At 41.6% G+C, this 25,967-nt stretch overlaps 1 protein-coding gene across 3 annotated transcripts in view; it reads left to right on the plus strand.

Moving 5' to 3' along the window:
• The window catches only part of RALA (RAS like proto-oncogene A), an 86,651-nt gene extending 71,743 nt beyond the window's left edge, over positions 1-14,908 (plus strand). For all 3 annotated transcript variants that reach the window (XM_033193720.1, XM_033193721.1, XM_033193722.1), the window contains 2 exons: positions 3,148-3,322; positions 12,920-14,908. In XM_033193720.1, the coding sequence (XP_033049611.1) occupies positions 3,148-3,322; positions 12,920-13,042 (298 nt within the window). In that variant the 3' untranslated portion in view covers positions 13,043-14,908. The remainder of the gene's footprint in view (positions 1-3,147; positions 3,323-12,919) is intronic.
• The last annotated feature ends 11,059 nt before the right edge of the window (positions 14,909-25,967 follow it).

A 25,967-nucleotide genomic window follows, 5' to 3' on the forward strand; every position in this document is an offset into this window, starting at 1 on the left:
TAACAAACCTGCACGTTGTACACATGTACCCTAGAACTTAAAGTGTAATTAAAAAAAAAAAAAAAAGAAGAACGGCATTCAGGTCCTCATTCACAAAGGAAACTGGTTAAGAAAGTCACAGCATGCCCTAGCAAAAGATTGTGATTGGCCAAAATCCTCTTCACAAGTACTGAATATATTTAATAGTAATCATGGTGAAAGTTGACATGGTTTTTGCAAGAAATCATGTGAGTGGTAGGAAGCATCATAGCACCATGTAGTGCTGTACATCTTAGCCTGCATCACCCAGATACTGTGCTTATTTGGCATTTTGTTTTCTAAGACAAAGACAAATCAGTAAAGAATGGAGTTTACTTTCTCTGTGACCCATAGTCTGTGCAGCCTATAGTCTATTCACATTAGAAGAACTGAGAGTTCAGGTCCAAAGAACTTCCTTTGAGTGTTGAATGTGTTAGAATGTTTGCTACATCATGAGTAATCAAGTGAATGAAGTAGTAATAGTAGTAGCACTACCTCATACTCATGCAACACTTACCGGGAGCCAGACTGTTCCATGCATTCACATATATAAACTAGTTTCTCAAACAACACTCTGAGGTAGATACTGCTGGATTTCATAGATTATAAGATGTACATTTTAACAGCTCTCAGGGTGATGTCTTACGATATGGCACCATACAGTTATAATTGCCAGCAGTTTTTCTTAGAGTCCATAAAATAAGATTGAGAACCAGTGATGTCTTAAATTTGGCTTTTTTTTAAAAAGCGACATCCAAATTTGTAAATGAAGAAACTGAAATGCAGGGAGGTTAAGTGGCTTGCCCCAGGTCGTGCAGTCAGGAATAGCATAGAGTTAAAATCCAGGAGGTCTGCCTTTGTATTCTCGTGGTATCTCATGTACAAGTTCATTGTGTGCTCTGGAGTTGGATTTCTCAGACCTGGTTCTACTTAAGTGTGACTCTGAGCAAGTTAACATAATTTCTCTGTGTATCCGTTTCCTCATCTGTAGGACAAGAATAATAATGATACTAACTTCATAGGTTTAGGTAAGGATTAAATGAGAAAATATGTAAAGTCCTGAAAGCAGTGTTTGGCACATTGTGAACACTGAGTAAAATGTTAGTGGTAGTAGTGTGCTGGTGGTATTTAGGAAACATTGTCTAAGAAGCACAGAATAGAATAATCTGAAAATAAGGGAAGAAGGTTTTTCCCAATTTCTCAAGCATCACTATAGAATGCCTGCAGCCAGGTATAGTGGCTCACAGCAGTAATCCCAGCACTTTGGGAGGCCGAGGCAGGCAGATCACTTGAGCTCAGGCGTTCAAGACCATTCTGGACAACATGGTGAAACCCTGTCTCTACGGAAAAAGGAAAAAAAAAAATTAGCTGGGTATGGTGGTGTGTGCCTGTGGGTATAGTTGTACTACTTGGGAAGTTGAGGTGGGGAGAATTGCTTGAGTCCGGGAGGTTGAGGCTGCAGTGAGCCATGATCATGCCACTGCACTCCAGCCGGGGTGTCAGGAAAAAAAAAAAAAAAAAAAGACCTGCAAAACCAAGTGTACTTTGCTGATTTGCCATTCTAATATCCCTTTAATTTTCTCATTTTCTCTTATTGTAAAATATAGTCATCCCTCAGTATGGGGTGGTGGGGAATTGATTCCAGGACCCCTTGTGGATAACAGCATCCATGGATGTTCAAGTCTCTTCTATAAAATGGTGTGGTATTTGCAGATAGCCTATGCACATCCTCCCATGTACTTTAAGTCATCTCTAGATTACTGTTAATAGCTAATACAGCGTAATTGGTAGGTAAATCGTTGTTATTCTGCATTTTAAATTTTGTTTTACTTTTTGTTGTGGCATTTTTTTGGTTTTGGATTTTTTTTTTTTTTTTTGAGACAGGGTTTTACTCTGTCATCCAGGCTAGAGTACAGTAATGTAATCGTGGCTCACTGCAGCCTTGAATTCCTGGGCTCAAGTGATCTTCCTGAGTAGCTAGGACCACAGGTGCACACTACTACACCCGGCCAATTTTTTTTTTTCTATTCTTTATAGATATGGGGTCTCACTATGTTGCCTGGGCTGGTATTGAACTCCTAGCCTCAAGCAATCCTCCTGCCTCAGCCTCCCAAAGTGCTGGGTTTACAGGTATGAGCCACTGCACCTGGCTATTTTGGGGGTTTTAAAAGATATTTTTTATTTGCAATTAGTTGAGTCTGTGGATACAGAGGGCTGACTGTACTTATGTTCCTATAGCTTCATCAGCTCTTAATAATTTCAAAGGAGGGGCATTTTTAAGGTAGCAAATTAGTGAACCTAAATCTTACAGATTTCGTTTTGTTTGTTGATTTTATAAGAAAACATTTCTTCCAGTAGATTAATGAGATAACATTATTTGAATATTTACACTGTTCCATGCAGTTATAAGCACTTCACATTTAACCCTCATAGCAACTTTATAAGGAATGTATCATTGTTAGCTCCATTTTGTAGATGAGGAAACTGAGGTAAGAAGTACTTTGCTCAGACTTACATGACTAGGAAGAGCAGAACCATGGTACTTTAAAATTGATGACACTTTCACAGTGGATAACTTAGCTCTCAATGCAAAATCTGTGCTCGAGGTCTGACTTCCAGTAATTTCTGGCACATTTGGGTTTTAAAAAACAGTTGGCGGGACCCTTGATATGATGCAATAAGAATAGCACTCTCTTGTTATCTTCCTCCCGAGAACCAATAACCCTGGTGTAATCATGAGAAAAACATCTGACAAATCCCAATTGAGAGACATTCAACAAACTGCCTGCCAGCAGTCCTCAAAACTATCAAGGTCATCAAAAACAAGGAAAGTCTGAGAACTACCATGGCCAACTCGAGGCTAAAGAGACATGACGAAACTCAATGTCATGTGGCAACCTGGATGGGATCCTGGAACAGAAAAAGGATGTCAGGCAAAAAGCAAGCACATTTGAGTAAAGTTTGGACCTTAGTTGCTAATACTGTATCACTATTGGTTCATTAATTGTGATTCGTGTACCACAGTAGTAGAAGATGTTAACAATAGGGAAAACTAGATACGAGGTAAACAAGAACTTTCTGTGCTATCCTTAAAATGTTGTTATTTCTTTTTCATTTTCTCTTATCCAGGGAGCAGATTTTAAGAGTAAAAGAAGATGAGAATGTTCCCTTTCTACTGGTTGGTAACAAATCAGATTTAGAAGATAAAAGGCAGGTTTCTGTAGAAGAGGCAAAAAACAGAGCTGAGCAGTGGAATGTTAACTACGTGGAAACATCTGCTAAAACACGAGCTAATGTTGACAAGGTAACACGTGACTCTCTTTACTACTGCATCATGTTAAAATAAGTTGGTTTGCTTTAACTTGGCTCCATTTTGTCTGGAGAGTCTATGAAACTTTCAAATAGAGATTTAATGTATGTTGATTTTTATCATCCCTGAATGCTCAGATACATGTTAGGAATTTTAGTTCACCTTGTCCTTAGCTTCCCAAGAGACATTAAAACACAAGACACTGCAGCAAAAGGTACCTTTTTTTTTTTTCTTTTTTAAGCACTGATGACATTCTTGACCTTTTTCCCCCCTTATCCTATTGAGTCTTTGGATAATTTAGAAGGAATTGTGTGAGTCCCAAGATTCCAGCACTGAACGTTCTTACCTCTGACCTGACGCCTACCCAACCCCACTTAAGTTCTTAAAAATAAGGATACCATCCAAGATGAAGAAGCCCCCAGATAAGATCGTTTTAAAATCTCTCCTGCCACTCTCCACTCCCCACCCTCAACCTTTGTTTTCTCCTGAAAGAGAAAGAAAGAAAAGGAAACCGTCTGCCCTCCTTTCTTGTCTCACTTTGTTCAGAGTGGCCCTTCCTGAAGACCAGATGTGGAACACCCCCAAGTACATTTCATCCCACTACCCTAGACCAGGTCCGGTATCTAGAAAGACTGTCCACTGGGCTAAGGTAGCACAGGATCTTAAAGCCCTCCAAGTGTGGTCTTTCTTTAGCCTGCAAGTATCTAGGCTCTGCAGTAGTGCCTCTCAGGCTCAAATAGGCAAAAGAACTGCCTGTAAATCTTCATAAACACACATTCTTGAGTCTTATCCCCAGAAATTTGGATTCATTTGGTCTGGAATGGGACCTGAGAATTTACACTTCTAGCAAGTGCTGCGTATGCCTGTAGATTTATAACCCTGATCCAGAAAGTACTAGGTTAAAAAAAAAAGTTCAAGATTTGTTCTGTTATTTTTTTATTTTATTTTTTTTTTTGAGACAGAGTCTCGCTCTGCCGCCCAGGCTGGAGTGCAGTGGCCGGATCTCAGCTCACTGCAAGCTCCGCCTCCTGGGTTCACGCCATTCTCCTACCTCAGCCTCCTGAGTAGCTGGGACTACAGGTGCCCGCCACCTCGCCCGGCTAGTTTTTTGTATTTTTTAGTAGAGACGGGGTTTCACCGTGTTAGCCAGGATGGTCTCGATCTCCTGACCTCGTGATCCGCCCGTCTCGGCCTCCCAAAGTGCTGGGATTACAGGCTTGAGCCACCGCGCCCGGCCTTTGTTCTGTTATTTTGCTGTAGGTCTTAAGACAGTGTCATTGCTGTCTTAAACTTATTAACTTCTTAGCACATTGTAAGATTCCTTTAGGTCTAACATATCTGTACAAAGTGAGTACCACAGATTTCTATTCAGGATACTAATTTTTTCCAAGGTTGGGGCTAGGGCAAGTGTGTGTGTGTGTGTGTTTTGCTTAAATAACAAAGTTATTTCCCACAGTTCTGGAGGCTGATAAGTCTAAGATCAAGGTCTTAGACAATATGATTCTGGAGAGGGCTTTCTTCCTGATTTGCAGGATTTCCTTATACCTTCCTGCTGTATCCTCATACGACAGAGAGAGAGAGATAGCTCTCCTCGTTCTCAGAAGGATACTAATTCCATTATGAAAACCCTACCCTAGTGACATACTTACCACCCAAAGGCCCCATCTCTTATTGTCATCACATAAGGAATTAGGGTTTCAGTATATGAATTTTGGGGTGACACAAGCATTCAGTCCATAGCATGCCCTATCATAGTTTCCTGGGAACCATGGTTTCTGAACACAGTAGGTAGGGCTTGGGTATTTCAGTTAGCTTCCCTTTGGAAATGAGAACAAGAGTATCTGCTTCATACGATTATTGTAAAGATGAAATGAAATCATATACATAAAATGCCCCAGCCTGTGCCTGACCTATAGTTAAGTCATTAGAAAATTATAGATTTGAAGAGGCAGTATGTAGGGCAAATATTTTTAAAGTATTAATGAAAATATATTTTAAGATTGAGGGTGTTTGAGGTTTTAAAAGGCAACATTGAACATTCTCATAGCATATATATACTTTCCTAATTGATGTCTCGAGTAGGTTGTAGAACACACTATAAAAACTATTTGAACCTAAGGGGAGTGGGGAAGACATGCAGACGCTGGCAGTTGAAGATAGAAAGCTGTATTGTAACAGTCCTTGTGGTGATCATCTGTTGGCATCAGAGGCCCTGGGAAGTATGGTGTCTGCATTAGCACAGGTCTTACAGGACAGTGAGAGAAAGACCAAACACCTAGGGAAAATGGCCCAAAACCAGCAACAGACATGTCGTAGAAAGGAAACATACATGGCCTTTAAACTGGAAGAGAGGTTCGGTCTCTTATTAAAAGGGAAGTACAACTTAAAAATACAGTGGAATGTCCTTTTTTTAACCCGTCACTTTGGGAGAAAAAAAGCAAAGAGATTGAGAATAGAATATACTGTCTGCAAGAGTATAGAAAAATAGGAACCTGTCATTTTGGTGGAAGGACAGTTTTGTGATATCCATCAGAATTATGACCCAACAATTTAAGTGCTAAAAATGTATTATACAGAACAAATTATGCACTCATGTATACATGTATGTTCAGTAGTAGTCAGTGAAGCATTAGTTTTAGAAGCAAAAGACTGGAAATATCCAAGTGTTCAATAATGGACTGGTTTAAATAATGGAGTATTGCCCAACCATTAAAAAGAAATAAAGATAGAACTAAATGTGCTGATATCAAATGATCTTCAATTATAAAGTAAGTGAAACAAAGTACAGAGTGGTGTCTGTAGCTTGCTGCCATGTGTTTTAAACACACATACATACACATTATCTATGTACACATCATAAGGATATGTAAGACTCTGGTACCTGTGGTTGTCTCCAGAGAATTAAGTCACAGTTTATGCTCTTTTGACTGCAAATACCCTTGTGAACTTTTTGCCATATTCATGGACACTTGGCCCTCAGACAACACAGATTTCAGCTGCGCAGATTTTTTTTCACAGATGCAGTCTGCCCTCCATGTCATTGGTCTCTGCGTCCACAACTAGATACAGACAGAGAATACAGCAGGATGTGAAACCTGCATATGCGGAGGGCTGGCTTTTTGTATCCATGGGTTCCGCAGGGCCAGCTGCGGGACTTGAGTAGGTACAGATTTTGATATCCACAGGCATCCTGGAACCAATCCCCCACAGATACTGAGGTACGACTGTATCACTTTTTCAAAAAATAAAAGTATAAGGCTGTTTTAGTTACTATGGCTGTATAACAAAGTACACCCCAAAACCTTTCTGGGTAAAACAGTCATTTATTCTGCTCATACATTCTCTGGCCAAGAATTTGAACAGGGCACAATGGAAATGGCTTGGCTCTGCTCTACAGTGTCTGCTGCCTCCGCTGAAAGCTTCAAGTCTAGGCACTGGAAATACCTAAACTTAGGTTCTGAAGGCTTGTTCACACATGTCTGGCTCAGCCAGATAATGCTGGCTGTTATCTAAGGATGCCTCAGTTCCTCTCCAGGTGGGCTCCTCCATGTGGCCTTTTCCACATGTGCTAGTTTAGGCTTCCTCACAGCACAGTGGGCAGAGTCTCCAAGGGCAAGTGTCACAAGAGAAGAAGAACCAGGCAAAAACCATACAGCCTTTTATGACATAGTCTCTGAAGTTATGCAGCATTATTTCTACCTCATTCTACATGTTTGAGGTAGTCACAAAGTCTCACCTAGGTTGAGAAGGAAGGGCAGTAGACTTCACCTCTTGATGAAAAGTGGCAGGATTCTGGAAAAGCACATAGGAAACATTGCTGTGGCCAGTTTCAGATAATACAGTCTGCAGTCAGTGGTCACCTGTCCAAAACAGAATTACATTAAACGAGGCTGCTTGTAAAGTGAGGTGGAAATCCATACTGAAGACTGTAATTTCGTGTACTGCTACATCCTGCGGAGTGGCTACCAGATAAAGTACCTCAGTGGCTACGTAAAAGTCATTTGCAGCAACTATTCAATTTCCAGAATTAGGTTATACTTGTCTTCATGGTTGTTCTCCTGAGGAAATAATCTAATAATCAGAAAAGCGAATATTTGTTTGTGCTTATAAGAGCCAGGCACTGTGATAAGTACCAACCATTTAATCCTTCATTGTGTGAGGCATAGATATTCTTCTGATGCTCACTTTTAGACGAGGAAGCTGAGGTGTGGGAAGATTACATAACTCGCTCAAGGTCACGGGGTTTGTGGTGGCATCTGCGGCCTCTGGGTCTGGCCAACTCTGGTGCTAACATGCTCACATTCTTTCCTCAGAAAAATGGCTGGGGCCAGGTGCGGTGGCTCACACCTATAATCCCTGCACTCTGGTAGGCTGAGGCAGGCAGATTACTTGAGCCCAGGAGTTTGAGACCAGCCTGGGCAACATGGCAAAACCCTATCTCTACAAAAAATACAAAAATTAACCAGGTGTGGTGGCAAATGTCTCTGTAGTCCCAGTTACTTGGGAGGCTGAGACAGGAGGATTGCTTGAGCCTGGGAGGCGGAGGCTACAGTGAGCTGAGATCACACCACTACCCTCCAGCCTGGGTAATGGAGCTAGACCCTATCTCAAAAACAAAACAAAACAATGGTTGGAATAGCTAGTGTATCTCCCATTTCTTATGTCATCCACTACTAGAAGCCTGATCACAAATTTTCAGGAATAGGAAGTGTTATTCCCTTTTATTAAATTGTGAAGTGTCGTGCTTTGTCACAGAACAAATGCTAGCTCTCCATAAGATCATTGGCTCATGCCTTATCCTCATCTGGATTCCAAATAGACCATTAGGTGGAAGTTTCAAAGATGCAGATTTTAAATCTACTTACGAAAAAGTGTCATAGCCGCCAGAGGTGGGGCATGGCATGTCTCAGGAGGCCATGCGTGTCATAGAGGAATCACCCTGAGGCTCGAGGAACATCTGGGCAAACCTACTTGTGTACTCATTGGATTCATGCAATGACCTTGTTAGTATCCTAGCTAAATGCTCTGGTTATTAATTCACGACTCCAAGGTTGCTCTTGATTTTAAGGAACATTCTGGCAGAACAGAATGAAGTTGAGCAAATATTAACAGATATCCAAAGGGGGAGTGTGATTTATTATGTCAAGAGAATCAGTTTTATGTTGAGGGAAGAATGTTGGTAGAAATACACCATATTTTTTGGAAAAGATATTTGGGTTTTTTCATTGTACAAGGAATACATGGATACATACTTATTATATAAAGAAAAATTCATAATACAGAAACATAAGGAGGAAAAATGAGTCACTTTTCTCCCATATTTCACTCCCTTCCCCTGCCTTTCAGTAGCCAGTGCTAACACGGGTGTGTCTTTCCAGACATTAAAAGCAGGCATACATATCTCTAAGGGAAAGTTTGCATTGGCTTGTTTTTCCCCCTGTATTAATAGGATTTGTGCATATTTATACACACACATAATATATTTTATATCTGTATATATAGTGCATATTTCTGTGGTGTGCTTTTTAAATTTTATGACAAATCTTACAACTCTTCCATGTCACCGCATATGGATGTATCCACATTCTTTTTTTTTTTTTTTTTTGTTTGAGACGGAGTCTTGCTCTGCCACCCAGGCTGGAGTGCAGTGGCCAGATCTCAGCTCACTGCAAGCTCCGCCTCCCGGGTTTACGCCATTCTCCTGCCTCAGCCTCCCGAGTAGCTGGGACTACAGGTGCCCGCCTCGTCGCCCGGCTAGTTTTTTAAGTAGAGACAGGGTTTCACCGTATTAGCCAGGATGGTCTCGATCTCCTGACCTCGTGATCCGCCCGTCTCGACCTCCCAAAGTGCTGGGATTACAGGCTTGAGCCACCGCGCCCGGCCCCACATTCTTTTTAAAACCACAAAGTATTCCATGGTTAGCCTTTTCCATAATACAGCCGTTTTCCTATTAATGACATTTGTTTGTTACAGCACTGTTCACAATAGCCAAGATACGGAACTAACCCAAGTACCAGCAGCAGATGAATGGATAAAGAAAATATGATATATACACACTATAGAATACTATTCAACCATTGAAAAGGATGAAATCCTGTCATTCAAGGCAATATGGATAGAACTGGAGAAAATTAAGTGAAATAAGCCAGGAACAGGCAGTTAAACACTGCATGTTCTCATTCATATGTAAAAGCTTAGAAAAAGTTGATCTCACAGAAGTAAAAAATAGAACAGAATACTAGAGGTGGGAATGGGAGGGATAGGTAGAGATTTGTTAAATTATACAGAATTGCAGCTAGATAGGAAGAATGAGCTCTGGTGTACTATACTACTGTAGATGACTAACTTCACAATAATATATAGTTTCAAATAACCTGAAAGGAGGATATTGAATGTTCCCAACACAAATAATAAATGATTGAGATGATGGCTGTGCTAATTAATTACGCTGATCTTACCACTGTACATTATATGTATCAAAACATCACGGTATACTCTGTGAATGTGTGTCAGTTAAACAGACAACATTCAATTGAAAATAAAATCAGAAATTAAACCTTCATCTAGTTTCCTTTTCATAGTAATTTATCTGCATTAGAAAGCAATACTGGGAGTAATCCAATAATTACATTTAGTTAGAATTGAGACCTCCTGTCCTAGCTAGTTAGCCAGAGACTTGAAAAAGAGGTCTTCTGAAATTCCTCATCTCTGGGGAAATAGAATCACAGCCAGTCGGGGCCGGAATTCGTGGGTTTTATGTCATCATTGTGTTTCATTCTGTTGCATACTCTGTGTGCGCGCGCACGTGTGTGTGTTTTATGCTCAGTTTTTCCCTTTAACCATGTATGCTCCTTCATGTTGGTCATATGTCCGTTTGACTCAGCCCATTCCTCTCTGGTAGTTTCCTTGCTTTCTGACTTAAATTTTATGCTTCTTGCTGTAGATCAGAAATCAGCCATTCATCTGAGGAACTCAGGTTCTGTTTAGGAGGAATGGTTTTTAGCAGCCATAGCATAGTTACTTAAGTTGCTTACTGCTATTGTGTTGTCATTTTTTAGTGAATAGTGCCAGGAAATAGGTATTATTAAAAGAAAAAAAATGTGATCATGTTGTTATTTCCAATTCAAATTTAACATTATACATGTTTACATCTTTGATTTTGTACTTATATCTTTTCTCTTACACTGAAAATCTTGGTTCCTAAATTACATTAACATAATTCCTCCCTTGCATTAGTCTTCAGTGTATATAAAATAGTTCCAAAAGAGCAACATTGCTGTCACAAACAAACTACAAAATGAAGTTTGTCTGGGTGTGCTGGCTCACGTCTGTTATCCCAGCACATTCAGAGGCCGAGGCAGACAGATCACCTGAGGTCAGGAGTTTGAGACCAGACTGGCCAACATGGCAAAACCCTGTCTCTACCAAAAATACAAAACTTAGCTGGGCGTGGTGGTACACATCTGTAATCCCAACTACTCGAGAGGCTGAGGCAGAGGAATCTCTTGAACCCAGGAGGCGGAGATTGCAGTGAGCTGAGATCGCATCAACGCACTCCAGCCTGGGCAACAGAGAGTCTCTCAAAAACAAACAAAAAAAAGTTTAAGATTTGTCTTTGTATTGTTTTGTTGGAATTTTGTTTCTATTTTTATCCTTAGCATCTATTCTAAAATAGGTACTTTCTATGCTATGTCTTGTAGACCTTTGAAATAATTCCTCTGTGTGACTGTGTCACCATCTTGGAATATAGTCAGTCTTACTTATTTGTGTTTTGTTTGTTTGTTTGTTTTTTGAAACGGAATCTCACTCTGTTGCCCAGGCTGGCGTTTAGTGGCATGATCTCAGCTCACTGCAACCTTCACCTCCTGTATTCAAGTGATCTGCCTCAGCCTCTCGAGTAGCTGGGATTACAGGCATATGCCACCACACCTGGCTAATTTTTTTATTTTTAGAAGAGGTGAGGTTTCTGTATGTTGGCCAGGCTGGTCTTGAACTCCTGACCTCAAATGATCTACCCACCTCAGCGTCCCAGAGTGCTGGGATTTTAGGCTTGAGCCACCATGCCTGGCTGGTCGTACTTGTTTTAATTTGATTTTCAATTTTTAGGATTTGCTATTTTTTTTTTTGTTTTTTTGAGACTAAGTCTTGCTCTGTCACCCAGGCAGGAATGCAGTGGCACGATCTTGGCTCAGTGCAACCTCCACCTCCCGGGTTCAAACAATTCTTGTCCTCAGCCTCCCGAGTAGCTGGGATTACACGTGCCCTTCACTACACCCAGCTAATTTTTGTATTTTTGGTAGAGACAGTGTTTTGCCATGTTGGCCAGGGTATTCTAGAACTCCTGATCTCAGGTGATCTGCCCACCTCGGCCTCAAGAGTGCTGAGATTACAGGCGTGAGTCACTGTCCCAGCCTAATTTTACTTTTGAGTATGTAAACCACCTATGTCTCTAAAATAGAAATTCTATAACAAGATACACTCAGAGATGCCTCACTCTTCCTTGTACCCTCCTCCCTTCTTCTTGAAAATAAAATTGATTATTAGGGTTTGGTTTATTATTTCATTGTTCTTTGTGCAAGGGCAAACAAATACAGGTGTACTCCTGACCTACACACACACACAGGTAGTGCTCTATCTGCTATTCCGTATGTTGCTTTTTTCAGAGATGCGTTAGGACAGGCCACATCAGTCATGACATACGCACAGTTTACTCACAGCACTCCTTATCGCTTTCATATTCCTTGCTTATCTTTAGTTTTACTGAGTTTTTTAATTCTATAAGTAAAAACTTATTTTTTAAATCCAGAATTCAAAAGTGATCATAAAAGTTATTCCTCCTTTTATCATATACTCTCAGCTGTTTATGTGGAGTGTGAGTGTGTAGCCTTCCAGACCCTTCTGTGTTACAGAACAGAGGAATTTCTTATTGAAATTTAACTTTGAATTGTTATACTCATAATTTTTTTAGTTACTATGCTAATATCTCATTATTTACCAGTTCCTAGACATCAGACAAAAACTGATAAATTCTCACATATAGAGTAACAGACAAAGTTGTTTCATAGTGTCTGGTATCAAGATGATAAAGCATACACCCATCTTCCTCAGCTTCATTTCTAAAAATGGAGCTTTTTCTCCATTTTTAGAAATGAAGCTGAGGAAACCAAGTTATGAAATAACCAAATTATTAAATATAAAGTTAAGCATATATTGTTAAATATAAATTAATGAAATACATTTATTGATTATTAAAGTACTTCAGTATAATCCATTGAGTTTTATCTTTGGGGCTATCGTCACCTTGTAGCACTTTATAGATTTTCGTCTCAAAAACTGGAACAGAAAGATCAGGTTTTATTACATATGAACATTTTTACCATAAAGTGTAATTCAGAAAACTTCCTAGTTTCCTCCTTTTTTCAAGATACTGGGAGAATCAGGCTTTTGTTGTATGCTTTCCGCTCTCTACTCCCAAACAAGAGCTCTTAAATATTTATACTTCTCTTATCCCCAAAGTTTACTGCTGTGATTTGGAGAAGTACTAAGTTCATATATCTGTTTGCTTTATTGATCCTATTTTTTTCTTTCTAGGTATTTTTTGATTTAATGAGAGAAATTCGAGCGAGAAAGATGGAAGACAGCAAAGAAAAGAATGGAAAAAAGAAGAGGAAAAGTTTAGCCAAGAGAATCAGAGAAAGATGCTGCATTTTATAATCAAAGCCCAAACTCCTTTCTTATCTTGACCATACTAATAAATATAATTTATAAGCATTGCCATTGAAGGCTTAATTGACTGAAATTACTTTAACATTTTGGAAATTGTTGTATATCACTAAAAGCATGAATTGGAACTGCAATGAAAGTCAAATTTACTTAAAAAAGAAATTAATGTGGCTTCACCAAGAAGCAAAGTTGAACTTATTTCATAATTGCCCACATTTATCATGGTCCTGAATGTAGCGTGTGAGCTTGTGTTTCTCGGCAGTCTTTTGAAATATTAAATAAAGAGGTGAGATGGGGGTGGGGAGTGGGAGGAAAGGCAATTTCCTCTGGTGTTTATTATAAAGCTTAAATTTTATATCATTTTAAAATGTCTTGGTCTTCTGCCTTGAAAAATGACAATTGTGAACATGATAGTTAAACTGTACCACTTTTTTTAACCATTATTATGCAAAATTTAGAAGAAAAGTTATTGGCATGGTTGTTGCATATAGTTAAACTGAGAGTAATTCATCTGTGAATCTACTTTAGTTACCTGGTGAGTAACTTAGAAAAGTGGTGTAAACTTGTACATGGAATTTTTTGAATATGCCTTAATTTAGAAACTGAAAAATACCCGGTTATATCATTCTGGGTGTGTTACTGACACCAGGGGTCCGCTGCCCCATGTGTACTGGTGAGAAAATATATGCCTAGCGTGGAGTACAGCTTTTGTATAGAAAATTCTTGAGAAGTAACTGTCTGCTAGGAGTCTGTCCAAATTTAAAATGTGTGCCATACTCTGGTTCTTGAAAATAAGATTCCAGAGCTCTTTGATCGCTTTTAATAAACTGCAAGGTCATTTTAAGTGAAGGGCCAGCATATACTTGTAAGATAATTTTCAACTGTGAGGATTCAGCACCAGTTATGTTTGAATGAACCCTCCTCTTCTCTAAGATGCTGGTCCCTGGAAATCACTTTCTGCCAGTGGTGAGCATGTAAGTGTTAAGTTTTTAATCTGGGAGCAGGGCACAGGAAGAAAATGTCAGTAGTGCTAATGCATTTTGCACTAGAACACTTCGGGAAAATACTCATGCTTGCCATCTGTTCATTTCTAAATTTATACTCATGAAGTTACAATTTGATACAGGAATTATTAGTAGTAATTCTTGTCTGTTCATGTATAATGAAGAACACTGTAGCTACATTTTCAGAAGTTAACATCAAGCCGTCAAACCTGGGTATAGTGCAGAAAACGTGTGGCACACACTGACCACACATTAGGCTGTGTCACCATTGTGTGGTGTTCCTGCTGGAAGAATTCTGGCACACTACTTGGGACATAATTTCAGTCAGAAATATGCCACTGTCAGATTTTTTTCCCCCCCTCTTTGCAGTGGGGCTGGGACAGTTGATTCAACAAAGTGTTTTTTTCTTTTTTCTCAGTCCTAATTTCAACAGGTCAAAGATGTGTTCAGGCATTCCAGGTAACAGGTGTGTACGTAAAGTTAGGAACTCACTCTTCAGATATTACATCCAGCTTCTCATGTTCAATATTTGTCCTTAAAGGGTTTGAGATGTACATCTTTCATTTCGTATTTCTCATAGGCTATGCCATGTGCGGAATTCAAGTTACCAGTGTAACACAGGCCAGCGGGCCCAGCAATCTCCATGTGTACTCATTACAGTCTTATTTAACCAGGGGTCCTAACCACTAACATTGTGACTTTTCTTTGAGACCTTTCCTCTCCTGGGTACTGAGGTGCTATGAAGCCAACTGACAAAGATGCATCACGTGTCTTAGGCTGATGCCACTACCCGATTTGTTTATTTGCAATTTGAGCCATTTAAAGACCAATAAACTTCCTTTTTTAAAATGTTTGTGGTGTTACTTGATGTTTACAGTATAGCATGTAATATTCAAATGTATCAACGGGGGTGTTTTTACCAAACAGCGACATCTTTTGAGCTCTCGGTTTGGAGACTTCTTTTGTGTAATGCCAGATTTCCTAAATAACAGTGTCAGCATTGCTAAGATTTAATCAAGGCTCAGAAATGGAGGGACTCTTGTACAACTACATGGAAGATGTTTTATGCGGTCCTGAAATGACAAATGTGTACATTACTTTTAGAATGCTCCAAACTCTAGAATGGATAGGTGACAGCTTTATATTCATTTTCTGATCAGAATGACCCCCAGAGACAGTTTACAAATTGTGGGAGGAATGACACCCTGTACCATTTCACCAAGCTTTGGGCCAACATTTGATGTCGGGAGGGAAGTGTGGCCTATTAACTATCAAATAGCCTGCGAGTTACAAACAATCCGGCCCAATATTGAGCACAACCTTTCAAAATCCAGTTCATTTTAATTGCATAACTTTCATAAGCAGTGCTAGAATGAGCACATTTAAGTTATTATTGGCATAATTTTAAATGCCATTGTGTGTACACATTCTTTTTTTTTTTTTTTTTTTTTTTTGAGACGGAGTCTCGCTCTGTCGCCCAGGCTGGAGTGCAGTGGCCGGATCTCAGCTCCCTGCAAGCTCCGCCTCCCGGGTTTACGCCATTCTCCCACCTCAGCCTCCCGAGTAGCTGGGACTACAGGCGCCCGCCACCTCGCCCGGCTAGTTTTTTTGTATTTTTTAGTAGAGATGGGGTTTCACCGTGTTAGCCAGGATGGTCTCGATCTCCTGACCTCGTGATCCGCCCATCTCGGCCTCCCAAAGTGCTGGGATTACAGGCTTGAGCCACCGCGCCCGGCCGTGTGTACACATTCTTAACTCCAATATGGAATATGATGTTAAATACTGTGCTCCGGTTGGGCACCATGGCTCACACCTGTAATTCCAGCGCTTTCGGAGGCCAAGGCAGGAGGATTGCTTGAGCCCAGGAGTTTGAGACCAGTCTGGACAACATAGCCTCATTTACAAAAAAAATTAAAAAATTAGCCAGGCATGGTCTTGCTCACCTGAATAAGTTAGGAAGTCATGTCTTAAAATTTTGTGAGAACGTAAAAATTTGGCAACATTATATTACTACCTTAAGCTATCAAAGCATTTACTAAAATTTCTGTAGAGGTTTCAGAGTAATCCAGTGTTAGAAGTCTCCTTTAGGCGAAGTCTGTAATCCCAGCACTTTGGGAGGCCGTAGTAGGCAGATTGCTTGAGCCCAAGAGTTGAAGACTAGCCTGGGCAACATGGTGAGACCTCATCTCTACAAAAAAATCAAAAAATTAGCCAGGCACAGTGACATGCGCCTATAATCCCAGCTACCAGGGAGGCTGAGGCAGAAGGATCAATTGAGCCCAGGATTTTGAGGCAGCAGTGAGCTATGATCAACCCACTTCAATCCAGCCATCGGGGACAAAGTGAGACCTCAACTGTATTAAAAAAAAAAAAACCTCCTTTGGTGTCTGAAGTCAAGAATGGCAGGTCAGTAGAGGTCTTTGTGCCTTTAGTATTCCATAGATTTTGGTGAACTGCCTGCTGTGGGTTCGGCTGGGAATATGCAGGTGAAGGACAAACAGGCATAAGGGACAATTGCAGAGATTCATGCTGAAGAAAGTACCTCATGTATAAGGAGAGGAAGTGAAGTTTCAAAAAGATTAGAGTTTGTCTCATTCTCCTTATGCTGAACTAGGCCCCGTTTCTTAATGATCGTCAATCCATATAATATTAGCAAACAGTACACCTGACATGAAGATACTGTATTTTTTATATCTAAATTTAATACTTAACCCAATGAAGTAGATAGTGCCATTAACCCTTATTTTGCAGATGTTGGAACTGAGGCATAGAGAATTTGAATAACTTGTCCAAGGCCACAGAACTGGTCATTATTAACTGAGATTGGAAGCAAAGTAGTCTGGCTCTGAGTCCATGCTCTTATTAGTCACTGCACAGTGGAGAAGCAACAGACTGGAGGTCAGATTACAGTTAGTTAGTGCCTATACTAAAGTGGGAAACACCCGAGATTTCCCCAGGGCTGCAGCCTGTTGAATGACTGAAAGCTTGCAGATGTTGCTGTGTGAATGGGAAAGAGGCTTCTTGTGCTTGCAGCCTGGTTGCTAAGAGGATCAAGAGCCAAGAGGCAAAACCTTGTGCAGAGCTCAGCTGTGGAGCCAGGCCTGACTCTGCTTTTTCCATAATATCAGTAAAAAGGCAGCATTCCTTTGGCAGCCCAGAGCTTTCCTCCCATATTTTTTTAACTGCAAAATTGTTTTAGTCCTCTACTCTAGCAGTTCTGCATGTGGCTACTGTAGACAATGCCTGTGGATGCATGGCAAATGGGCAGGAAGTGAGGTTTGGTCATCTATTCTCAATCAGGACCCAGACACCATTGATGGGGATGGGGAGAGGGTGGAGGAACAGTTAACATCTGTTTAAGAGAGGATATGAGACACATGAAATTTTGCAAGGCTAATCTGATAGAAAAACTGTCAGATATCTGATAAAAGATCGCTCGCATCCAAAGCCCCAAGGAAAATAAACAGAAAAGCATTTAGGTGCTTGCAAGCAGATAGTACTTAGAAAATATTCCTAAAGACAGTTTTTGTGCTTGTTGAATTGGAAGCAGGTATGAGAGCTAACTTCTGAGCCTCTGCTGACAGGTAACTTGTCTATGAAGGATGTGAAGTGGATTTCAGGTTATAGCCCTGAGAGGTGCATCATCACATGCCAGCTCTTTTATTTGTTTATGGACTGGTCTTTGTAAAGAATGCCAGATTGGGCTGGGCATGGTGGCTCCCACCTGTAATCCCAGCACTTTGGGAGGCCAAAGCAGGTGTGGATCACCGAAAGTCAGGAATTTGAGACCAGCCTAGCCAAGATGGTGAAACCCTGTCTCTACTAAAATTATAAAAATCAGTTGGGCGCGGTGGTGCACACCTGTAATCCCAGCTACTTGGGAGCCTGAGGCAAGAGAATTGCTTGAACCTGGGAGGTGGAGGTTGGCTGTGAGCAGAGATTGCACCACTGCACTCCAGCCTGGGTGATAGAGCGAGACTCCATCTCAAAAAAACAACAACAAAAAAGAATGTCAGATTCAACTGATTCAATGGGTAGATATTTAGATGGTTTTCCTAGAATCCTAGAAGTTGGCCTCAAAGGCACCTTAAAAGCCATTCCCTCAGTTTACAGATCAGAAGAAAGATACTTTGCACAAGATCACAGGAGTAACATAAGAACCAAAATTAGAATGCAGAGCTTCAATTAAAAAAGGAAAAAGAAAAAGAAAGGCGTGGTGGCTTATGCCTATGGAGGGTGAGATGTGAGGATCGCTTGAGCCCAGGAGTTCCAGACTATCCTGGGCAACAAAGTGAGACCCCATCGAAAAAGAAAAAAAGCATCTGTCATCTTTGTCTTTTTTTTTTTAGAGACAGGGTCTCACTTGTTGCCCAGGCTGGAGTGCAGTGGCATGATCATAGCTCACTGCAGCCTCAACCTCCTGGACTCTAGTGATCGTCCTACTTCAGCCTGTTGAGTGGCTGAAACTAGAGGCGTAAGCCACCACATCCAGCCGAGTCATCAGTCTTCTAATTCCACACTCTTCTCACTTACCTTTCCAAGTTCTGGGTCGGGGCTGAGGGTGCTTTAAATGGAGACAGCACAATAGTCTGAGGGTTCCCAGAGCATGAGGAACTGAAATTCACATTTGGCCTCCATCCCTTCTCATTTGTCTTGAGGAACTTCCTTGAACCCCTGGGTTCTTCACTGTGAAACTCCTAGTCAGTGCCTAAATCCTGGGGTTATTGTGAGGATTTTACAAAGAGTCAGATATTTTTAGTACAGGGTATACATATTTTAAACGCAGAGAAAAGTTCTCCCTGTGGCTGGTCCCCTGTTCTCTGCAAAAAGCAGTTTCTGTGTGACATTCTGCTTGGCACCAATTAAACCACTGACAATACCCCTCAAGTCCATGTTTTATGCTGGAAAGAAGAAACTTGGAGACTCTAGTTTAAGGAACCAGAGATTCAGGTTGCCACACCTTTGTATTCACTGAGTCTTAGCACTGAAAATACCCTCAGATGGCAAGTCATGGGAACAACGGAGTGAAGCCTGCAGAGAACAGGTGGCCTGTGCAAGGTCATAGCTAGAAAGATTTAATCCTGCACTGCTGGCTGAGTCTTTCGCGTTCTTTCTACCCCACTCTAGTATCTTTCATCAATAGCTGGAGTTCCTGCCAGGGAGATGGGAGTATGGAGCATAAGGACACTAGAAGGAAGGACAGGTCAGAGATACCTGACTAGTTACAGAGAAGGCTCCTCTCTCAGCCTCACTGAAGGCCTGGAGCACTGGGGTAGAGGCAAACTTGAGAGACAACTAATGTGGAGATGAATATTCTCTTTGGCCGCTGATAACGAAAGTTCTGACTTAGAAGAGGCCTTCAATACACTTTTACTCATTGACTGAGAGACTGGAGAGATTGAATCATTCAACATTTTGACCCTTGATTTATAGAGAGCACATGGTTAAGCACTGATGAAGAATTTCATTCTTGAAGAATTTTTTAGAGCAACCCAAGATACCAGCTCCAAGAGTTTGTGGGGTTTGGCTTTCAGGCCCCATTACATTGGATGTGAGCAAGGCTGCATTTTGGGAATTATGAGGTGGTTCACTGATTCAAACCACTAAACTAAAGCAGCTTGCCTTCACCTTGATTCTCTATTTTTGGGGTCAGCTGGCATCACCAAAGGTAAATCTTCTTGAGAGGGCCAATAGCATAAGTGGAGCATGGAGGTGAAGGGGCACAGACACCAGCATATCACATCACATCTTGTATCTCTCTTATCCTGCCCCCAGCACACCACACTCCCACAGTCCCAGAAAGAAAATACAGTATTTCTCAGGAAAGTGATAGTAAATGAGAATGATAATACATGATGAAATCAGCAAAATACATTGTGAAGCCTACGTCACGGCTGTATTTTTTCTGAGACACATTAACATCAAGAACTTGTATCAACACAGGATTTTTAAACAATAGAAAAAGGAAAACAGGAAAATGCTGAGCAGCAGCTGCAGCCTCTGGTGAAAAGGCTGGCCAGTAGCATATCTAAGTAATCCCCCTGTCCCACTGTGTATCTGCCAAAGACAGAAGGAAGCATTCGATTCCAGGAAATCAGCAACTGCTTTGTGAGTTTGCTCCACTGCTGGGAGGAGACTTCAAATGAAGCACTGTCCTTATGTCAAAGGTCAATAACCATTTCCAAGAGAGAAGTCATAAACCTTCTGACAAGTTATCATGACAAATGAGCCTTAAAAGGACAGCTAGTGATTGTCAGGGTATGCAGGGCTCAACAGGTGATATATTTTGGATATTTGTCCCCTCTCAAATCTCACGTTGAATTGAAATCCCCAATGCTGGAGGTGGGCCCTGGTGGGAGGTGTTTGGGTCACGGCAGGAGGTGGATCACTCATGGCTTGGTGCTGTCTTCATGATGGTGAGTTCTCATGAAATCTGGTATTTAAAAAGTGTGTAGTACCTCCCCCTCCGTCTCACTTGCTCCTGCTTTCACCATGTGACATGTCCACCCCTGTTTTCTGCCATGATTGTAAGCTTCCTGAGGCCTCCCAAGAAACTGAGCTGATGTTGGCATCATGCTTCCTGTATAGCCTGCAAAACCATGAGCCAATTAAACCTCTTTTCTTTATAGATTACTTAGTTTCAGGTAGTTCTTCATAGCAATGCAAGAACAAACTAATACAGAAAATTGGTACCAGGAGGGGATATTGCTATAAGGAGACCTGAAAATGTGGAAGCAACTTTAGAATTGGGTATCAGGCCAAGGTTGGAAGAGTTTGGAGGGCTCAGAAAACAGGAAGATGAGGGAAAGTTTGGAACTTCTTAGAGATGGTTAAATGGTTGTGACCAAAATGGTGATAGTGATATGGAAAATGAAGTCCAGGCTTCTGAGGTCTTAGATAGAAATGGCAAACTTATTGGGAAGTGGCAGAAAGGTCATGCATGTTATACCTTAGCAAAGAGCTTGGCTACATTGTGTCCGTGCTCTAAGGATCTTTGGAAGTTTGAACTAAAGTGTGATGATTGATTTAGGGTATCTGGTGGAAGACATTTCTAAGCAGAAAAGCATTCAATACATGGCCTGGCTGCTTCTAACAGCCTATGCTCAAATGCAGGAGCAAAGAAATGATTTAAAGGTGGAATTTATATTTACTTTTTAATAAACCATATTAAATTTTTTGAGACAAGGTCTCACTCTGTCACCCAGGCTGAAGTGCAATGGCATGATCTTGGCTCACTGCAACCTCTACCTCCTGAGTTCAAGAAATTTTCCTGCCTTCACCTGCCGACTAGTTGGGACTACAGGCATGCACCACCACACCCTGCTAACATCTTTTGTTTTTGTTTTTAGTAGATACAAGGTTTTGCCATGTTGCCCAAGCTGGTCTCAAACTCCTAGACTCAAGAGATCCATCTGCCTCGGCCCCCTAAAGTGTTGGAATTACAGGCATGAGCAGCTGGAATTTATATTTAAAAGGGAAGCAGAGCATAAAAAATTTGGAAAATTTGCAGCCTGGCCATGTGGCAGAGGAAGGAAAAGCTTTTTTAGGATAGGAATTCAAGCAGATTGTGGAGCAACCATTTGCTAGAGAAATTTGCATAACTGAAAGAGAGGCAAGTGCTGATAACCAAGATAATGGGGAAAAGACCTCAAAGGCATTTCAGAGAACATTGTGGCAGCCCCTCCCATGAAAGGCCCAGAGGCCAAGGAGGAAAGAATGATTTCATGGACCAGACCCATGGCCCTGCTGTCCTATACAGCTTGGGACATTGTTCCCTGCATCCTGGCCATTCCAGTTCCAGCTAGGGCACAAAGGGGCCCAGGTTCAGCTTGAGCTACCACTTGAGAGAATGTAAGCCTTAAGCCTTGACGACTTCCACTTTGTGTTAAGCCTGCAGGCACACAGAATGCAAAATGAAGTAGGCTTGGGAGCCTCTGCTTAGATTTCAGTATGGAAAAGCCTGGGTGTCCAGGCAGCAGCCTGCTACAAGGGCGGAGCCCTCAAAAAGGACTTTTATTTAGCATAGTATCAAGGGAAAATGTGGGGTTGGAATCCCCACATACAGTCCCAACTGGGACACCTTCTAGAGGAGCTGTGAGACGTGCCCACCACCCTCTGGATCAGAGAATGGTAGATAGACCAGCAGCTTGCATCCTGCACTTGGAAATGCCACAGGCACTCAACAATCTGTGAGAGCAGTCTTTTTAAGACAAATACAGGACTCCAGAAATAGTGTGGTGAGCTGCAAAATAGCCCCCCAAAGATGTCCATGTCCTAATTCCCAGAACCTGTGGATATGTTATTATCTTATATGGCAAAAGGGACTTTGCAGGTGTGATTAAGTTAAGGATTTTGAGATGAGATTACTATCCTGGATTATCTCAGTGGGTCCAGTGTAATCTTAAAGGTCCTTCTAAGATGGAAGCAGGAGAGTCAGGGTCTGAGAATCAGAGAAGGAGATGGAAAGATGCAAGCAGAGAATGGAAGTTGTGATGCCGGAACCCCAGGAATGCAGGCAGCCTCTAGAAGTGGGAAATGCCAAAAAGAAGATTCCCCACTAGAGCCTCCAGAAGGAACACACGCAGCTCTGCTGACACCTTGATTTTAGCTCCATAAAAGTCATTTTGGGTTTCTGATCTTCAGGACTGTAAGATAAGTCTGTGCTGTTTCAAGTCACTAAATTTGAGATAATCTGTCATGGCAGCAACAGGAAACTAATGCACAAGGCTCACTGGGCCCTGCAAGCTCTCCCCATCTTATGCTGTGCTCCCTTCCCCTGGCACTCCATGTTTCAGTCACACTCGTTTCTTATAGCCCTTCCCAATTCAGAGCCTTTGCACATGCTAGTCCCACTGCTGGAAAACCTCTTTCACGCTCCTCTTTGTCAAGCATAGCAAACAACATTGGTTCCTACCCCAAATTTATTCTTCCACCACCCCTTTTCCTTTCTGGTACAGCCCAGTTTTGTTCAGGAATCCATTCTTTTCTGTATTAAAAGAGGCCAAAAGCTCAATTCTAGCTCCAGGGAGTAAATCATGTTTGATTGGTCTAAGCAAATAGGATGGTTCCAGTCCCCTTGCCATTGACTGGACTAGGCATCATGTGATTCTAGCCAATAAGACTTGGGATGCTGCCTCAAGACTTCATGGGAAGATTTTCTGCTAAAAGTAGATGCACAGGGAGTAGTGGCTCCTCTTCTGTTGGTCACGTTTGTCTTTGCACATAACATCTGGAACTGTGAAATCCATTTTTGCAATGTGAGGAGAAATGAGCCGACAGTGACAATAGCAAGAGGAAGATGAAGGGAACATTTTTTGTTTGTTTGTTTGTTTGTTTTTGCTGTTTGTTTGTTTAGTTATTGGCAAGGTCTTGCTCTGTCAACCAGGCTGGATTGCAGTAATGCAATCATAGCTCAGTGCCACCTCAAACTCCTGAGTAAAGTTATCCTCTCACCTCAGCCTCCCAATTAGCTGGGACTATAGGCACATGCCACCACGCCTGGCTAATTTTTAAAATATTTGTAGAGATGAGGTCTTGCTACATTGTCTAGGCTGGTCTCAAGCTCCTTGCCTTAAGCAATCCTCCAACCTCAGCTTCCCAAGGGACCCGGATTCTTGATGACATTGTTGAACTACTGAGTTGTCCAATGTGGAAGTTTCTTTTATTTCTGGGCATCTTATATTGGATGATCCATTTTCTTTATTGTTGAGCTAACTAAGTTAGGGTTTTCAATACCTGAAGCCAAAAGCATCCTAACTGATAAGCAAAGTTAATTCCTTCTCATCCTTCAGACTGAAGCTTCTTATCCCTCAGGCTGATTGTTACTTTCTATGGGAGGCCTCCATGAGCTCCCTGACTGATTGCGTCCCCACCTGTTAACTCTATGTATTCTCCTGTGCAACACTTAGGAGCAATTGTACATTTATGGACACAACTATTTAATTAATGATTGAGGGTTCCTCTAAATTCTGAGTTCTATGATTTGGCAACCATGTCTGCTTTTACACAACATCATGTCCCCAGGACATGTATTTTACATCATCATGTATTTGTTGGAGTGAGTGGGGTTGTTGCAGAGATAAGACTGTGAACAGGACACAGTTCCTGCCCACCAGGACACTTCAGAATAAAGAGAGGCAGACTCTATGAGCAGTGTAAAACAACATAAGAAGTGTCATTGAAGATGACAGAAAGAAGAAACAAATGCAGAGTCACTAAGCCATTAACTTTCATTGAGCAGTGTTAAAAATTTAACTTTTTATTATGGAAAATCTTGGATCCATTCATAAGAGTAGAGAGAATAGGCTAGGCTTGGTTCATGACTGTAATCCCAATGCTTTGGGAAGCTGACGGGGAAAGATCACTTCAGGCCAGAAGTTTGAGACCAGCCTGGGTAACATAGTGAGAACCCTGTCTTTAAAAGAAACAAAATTGGCCAGGCGCAGTGGCTCACTCCTGTAGTCCTAGCACTTTGGGAGGCCAAGGCTAGTGGATTGCTGGAGCTCAGGAGTTCAAGACCAGCCTGGGCAACAACAGTGAAACTGTCTCTACTAAATACAAAAAATTAGTTGGTCATGGCAGCATGCGCCTGTAGTCTCAGCTACTCAGGAGGCTGAGGCAGGAGAATCACTTGAACCCAGGAGGGGGAGGTTGCAGTGAGCCAAGCTTGCACCACTGTACTTCAGCCTGGGCATCAAAGCAAGACTCTGTCTCCAAAAAAAAAAAAAAAAAGAAACAAAATTAAAATTAAAAATAGGGCTGGGCATGGTGGGTCATACCTGTAATCCCAGCGCTTTGGGAGGCCATGGTGGGAGGATGGCTTGAGCCAGGCAGGATGTCTTGAGCCCAGGAGTTTGAGACCAGCCTGGGCAAGATGGTGAGACACTGTCTCTACAAAAAATTATAAACTTAATTATCTAGGACCTGGGTAGCAGACACATTCAGTAGGTGAATATCCCTGAGGTCATAGAGTCAATTGCACATGGCTTGCATATGAAGTGAATCAGCTGCCTCATCTGGGGTGTCCATTGGCCTTTATAGGTGAAGTTAAACAGTTTCACTTCCCAGGATTAACAGACCTTACAGAGGTTTTTATCCAGTGCACCAGGCTGGCTGTTCCCTTGGGCATAACCTCCTGTGTGTCCAGATCATATACACCCATGTGCGACCGTTCAATCGTGAGCTGTGGGTCCTGCATCAACCCAAACATGCTCTTCCACTCTCAGCATTTAAAACCAAAGATACTGCTCCTAAATTAGTTATTCTCATGATCCATTTTTGTAAAGATGCCTTGGGAAGCTGATGATACCACTCTACAAAATGAAGCAGTTCCTTCACACTATTCCCTCTGGCTTCAGTCATTACTTGGTTTTGTCCTTCTCCCACGTTGAATACCTTCTTGGTAACCACAGTTCTTAGAGGTACTTTCTGTTGTCCTGGCATAATGTTCCCACTTGTGGGTAGCATTGAGGCTGGTGGCCTGAGCTTTGACCTACATCTGAGCTTGGTCCAGCCTCAACAGCCTCAAGACCCAACTTCACACTCTCTTTTACTTTCTTTTCTTTTCTTTTTTTTTTTGAGACGGAGTGCGGAGTCTTGCTCTGTCACCCAGGCTGGAGTGCAGTGGCACAATCTCGGCTCACTGCAAGCTCTGCCTCCCAGGTTCACGCCATCCTCTTGCCTCAGCCTCCCGAGTAGCTGGGACCACAGGTGCCCACCACCACGCTTGGCTTTTTAAAATTTTTTTTATTTTTTTTTATTTTTTAGTGGAGACAGGGTTTCACCCTGTTAGCCAGGATGGTCTCAATCTCCTGACCTCGTGATCTGCCCGCCTCAGCCTCCCAAAGTGCTGGGATTACAGGCATGAGCCACTATACCCAGCCTCTTTTACTTTCATTTTAGCTATTACAGAT

This window comes from Trachypithecus francoisi, unplaced genomic scaffold (genome assembly GCF_009764315.1).
Source record: "Trachypithecus francoisi isolate TF-2019V2 unplaced genomic scaffold, Tfra_2.0 Lachesis_group4, whole genome shotgun sequence".
Taxonomy (NCBI): Eukaryota; Metazoa; Chordata; class Mammalia; order Primates; family Cercopithecidae; genus Trachypithecus; species Trachypithecus francoisi.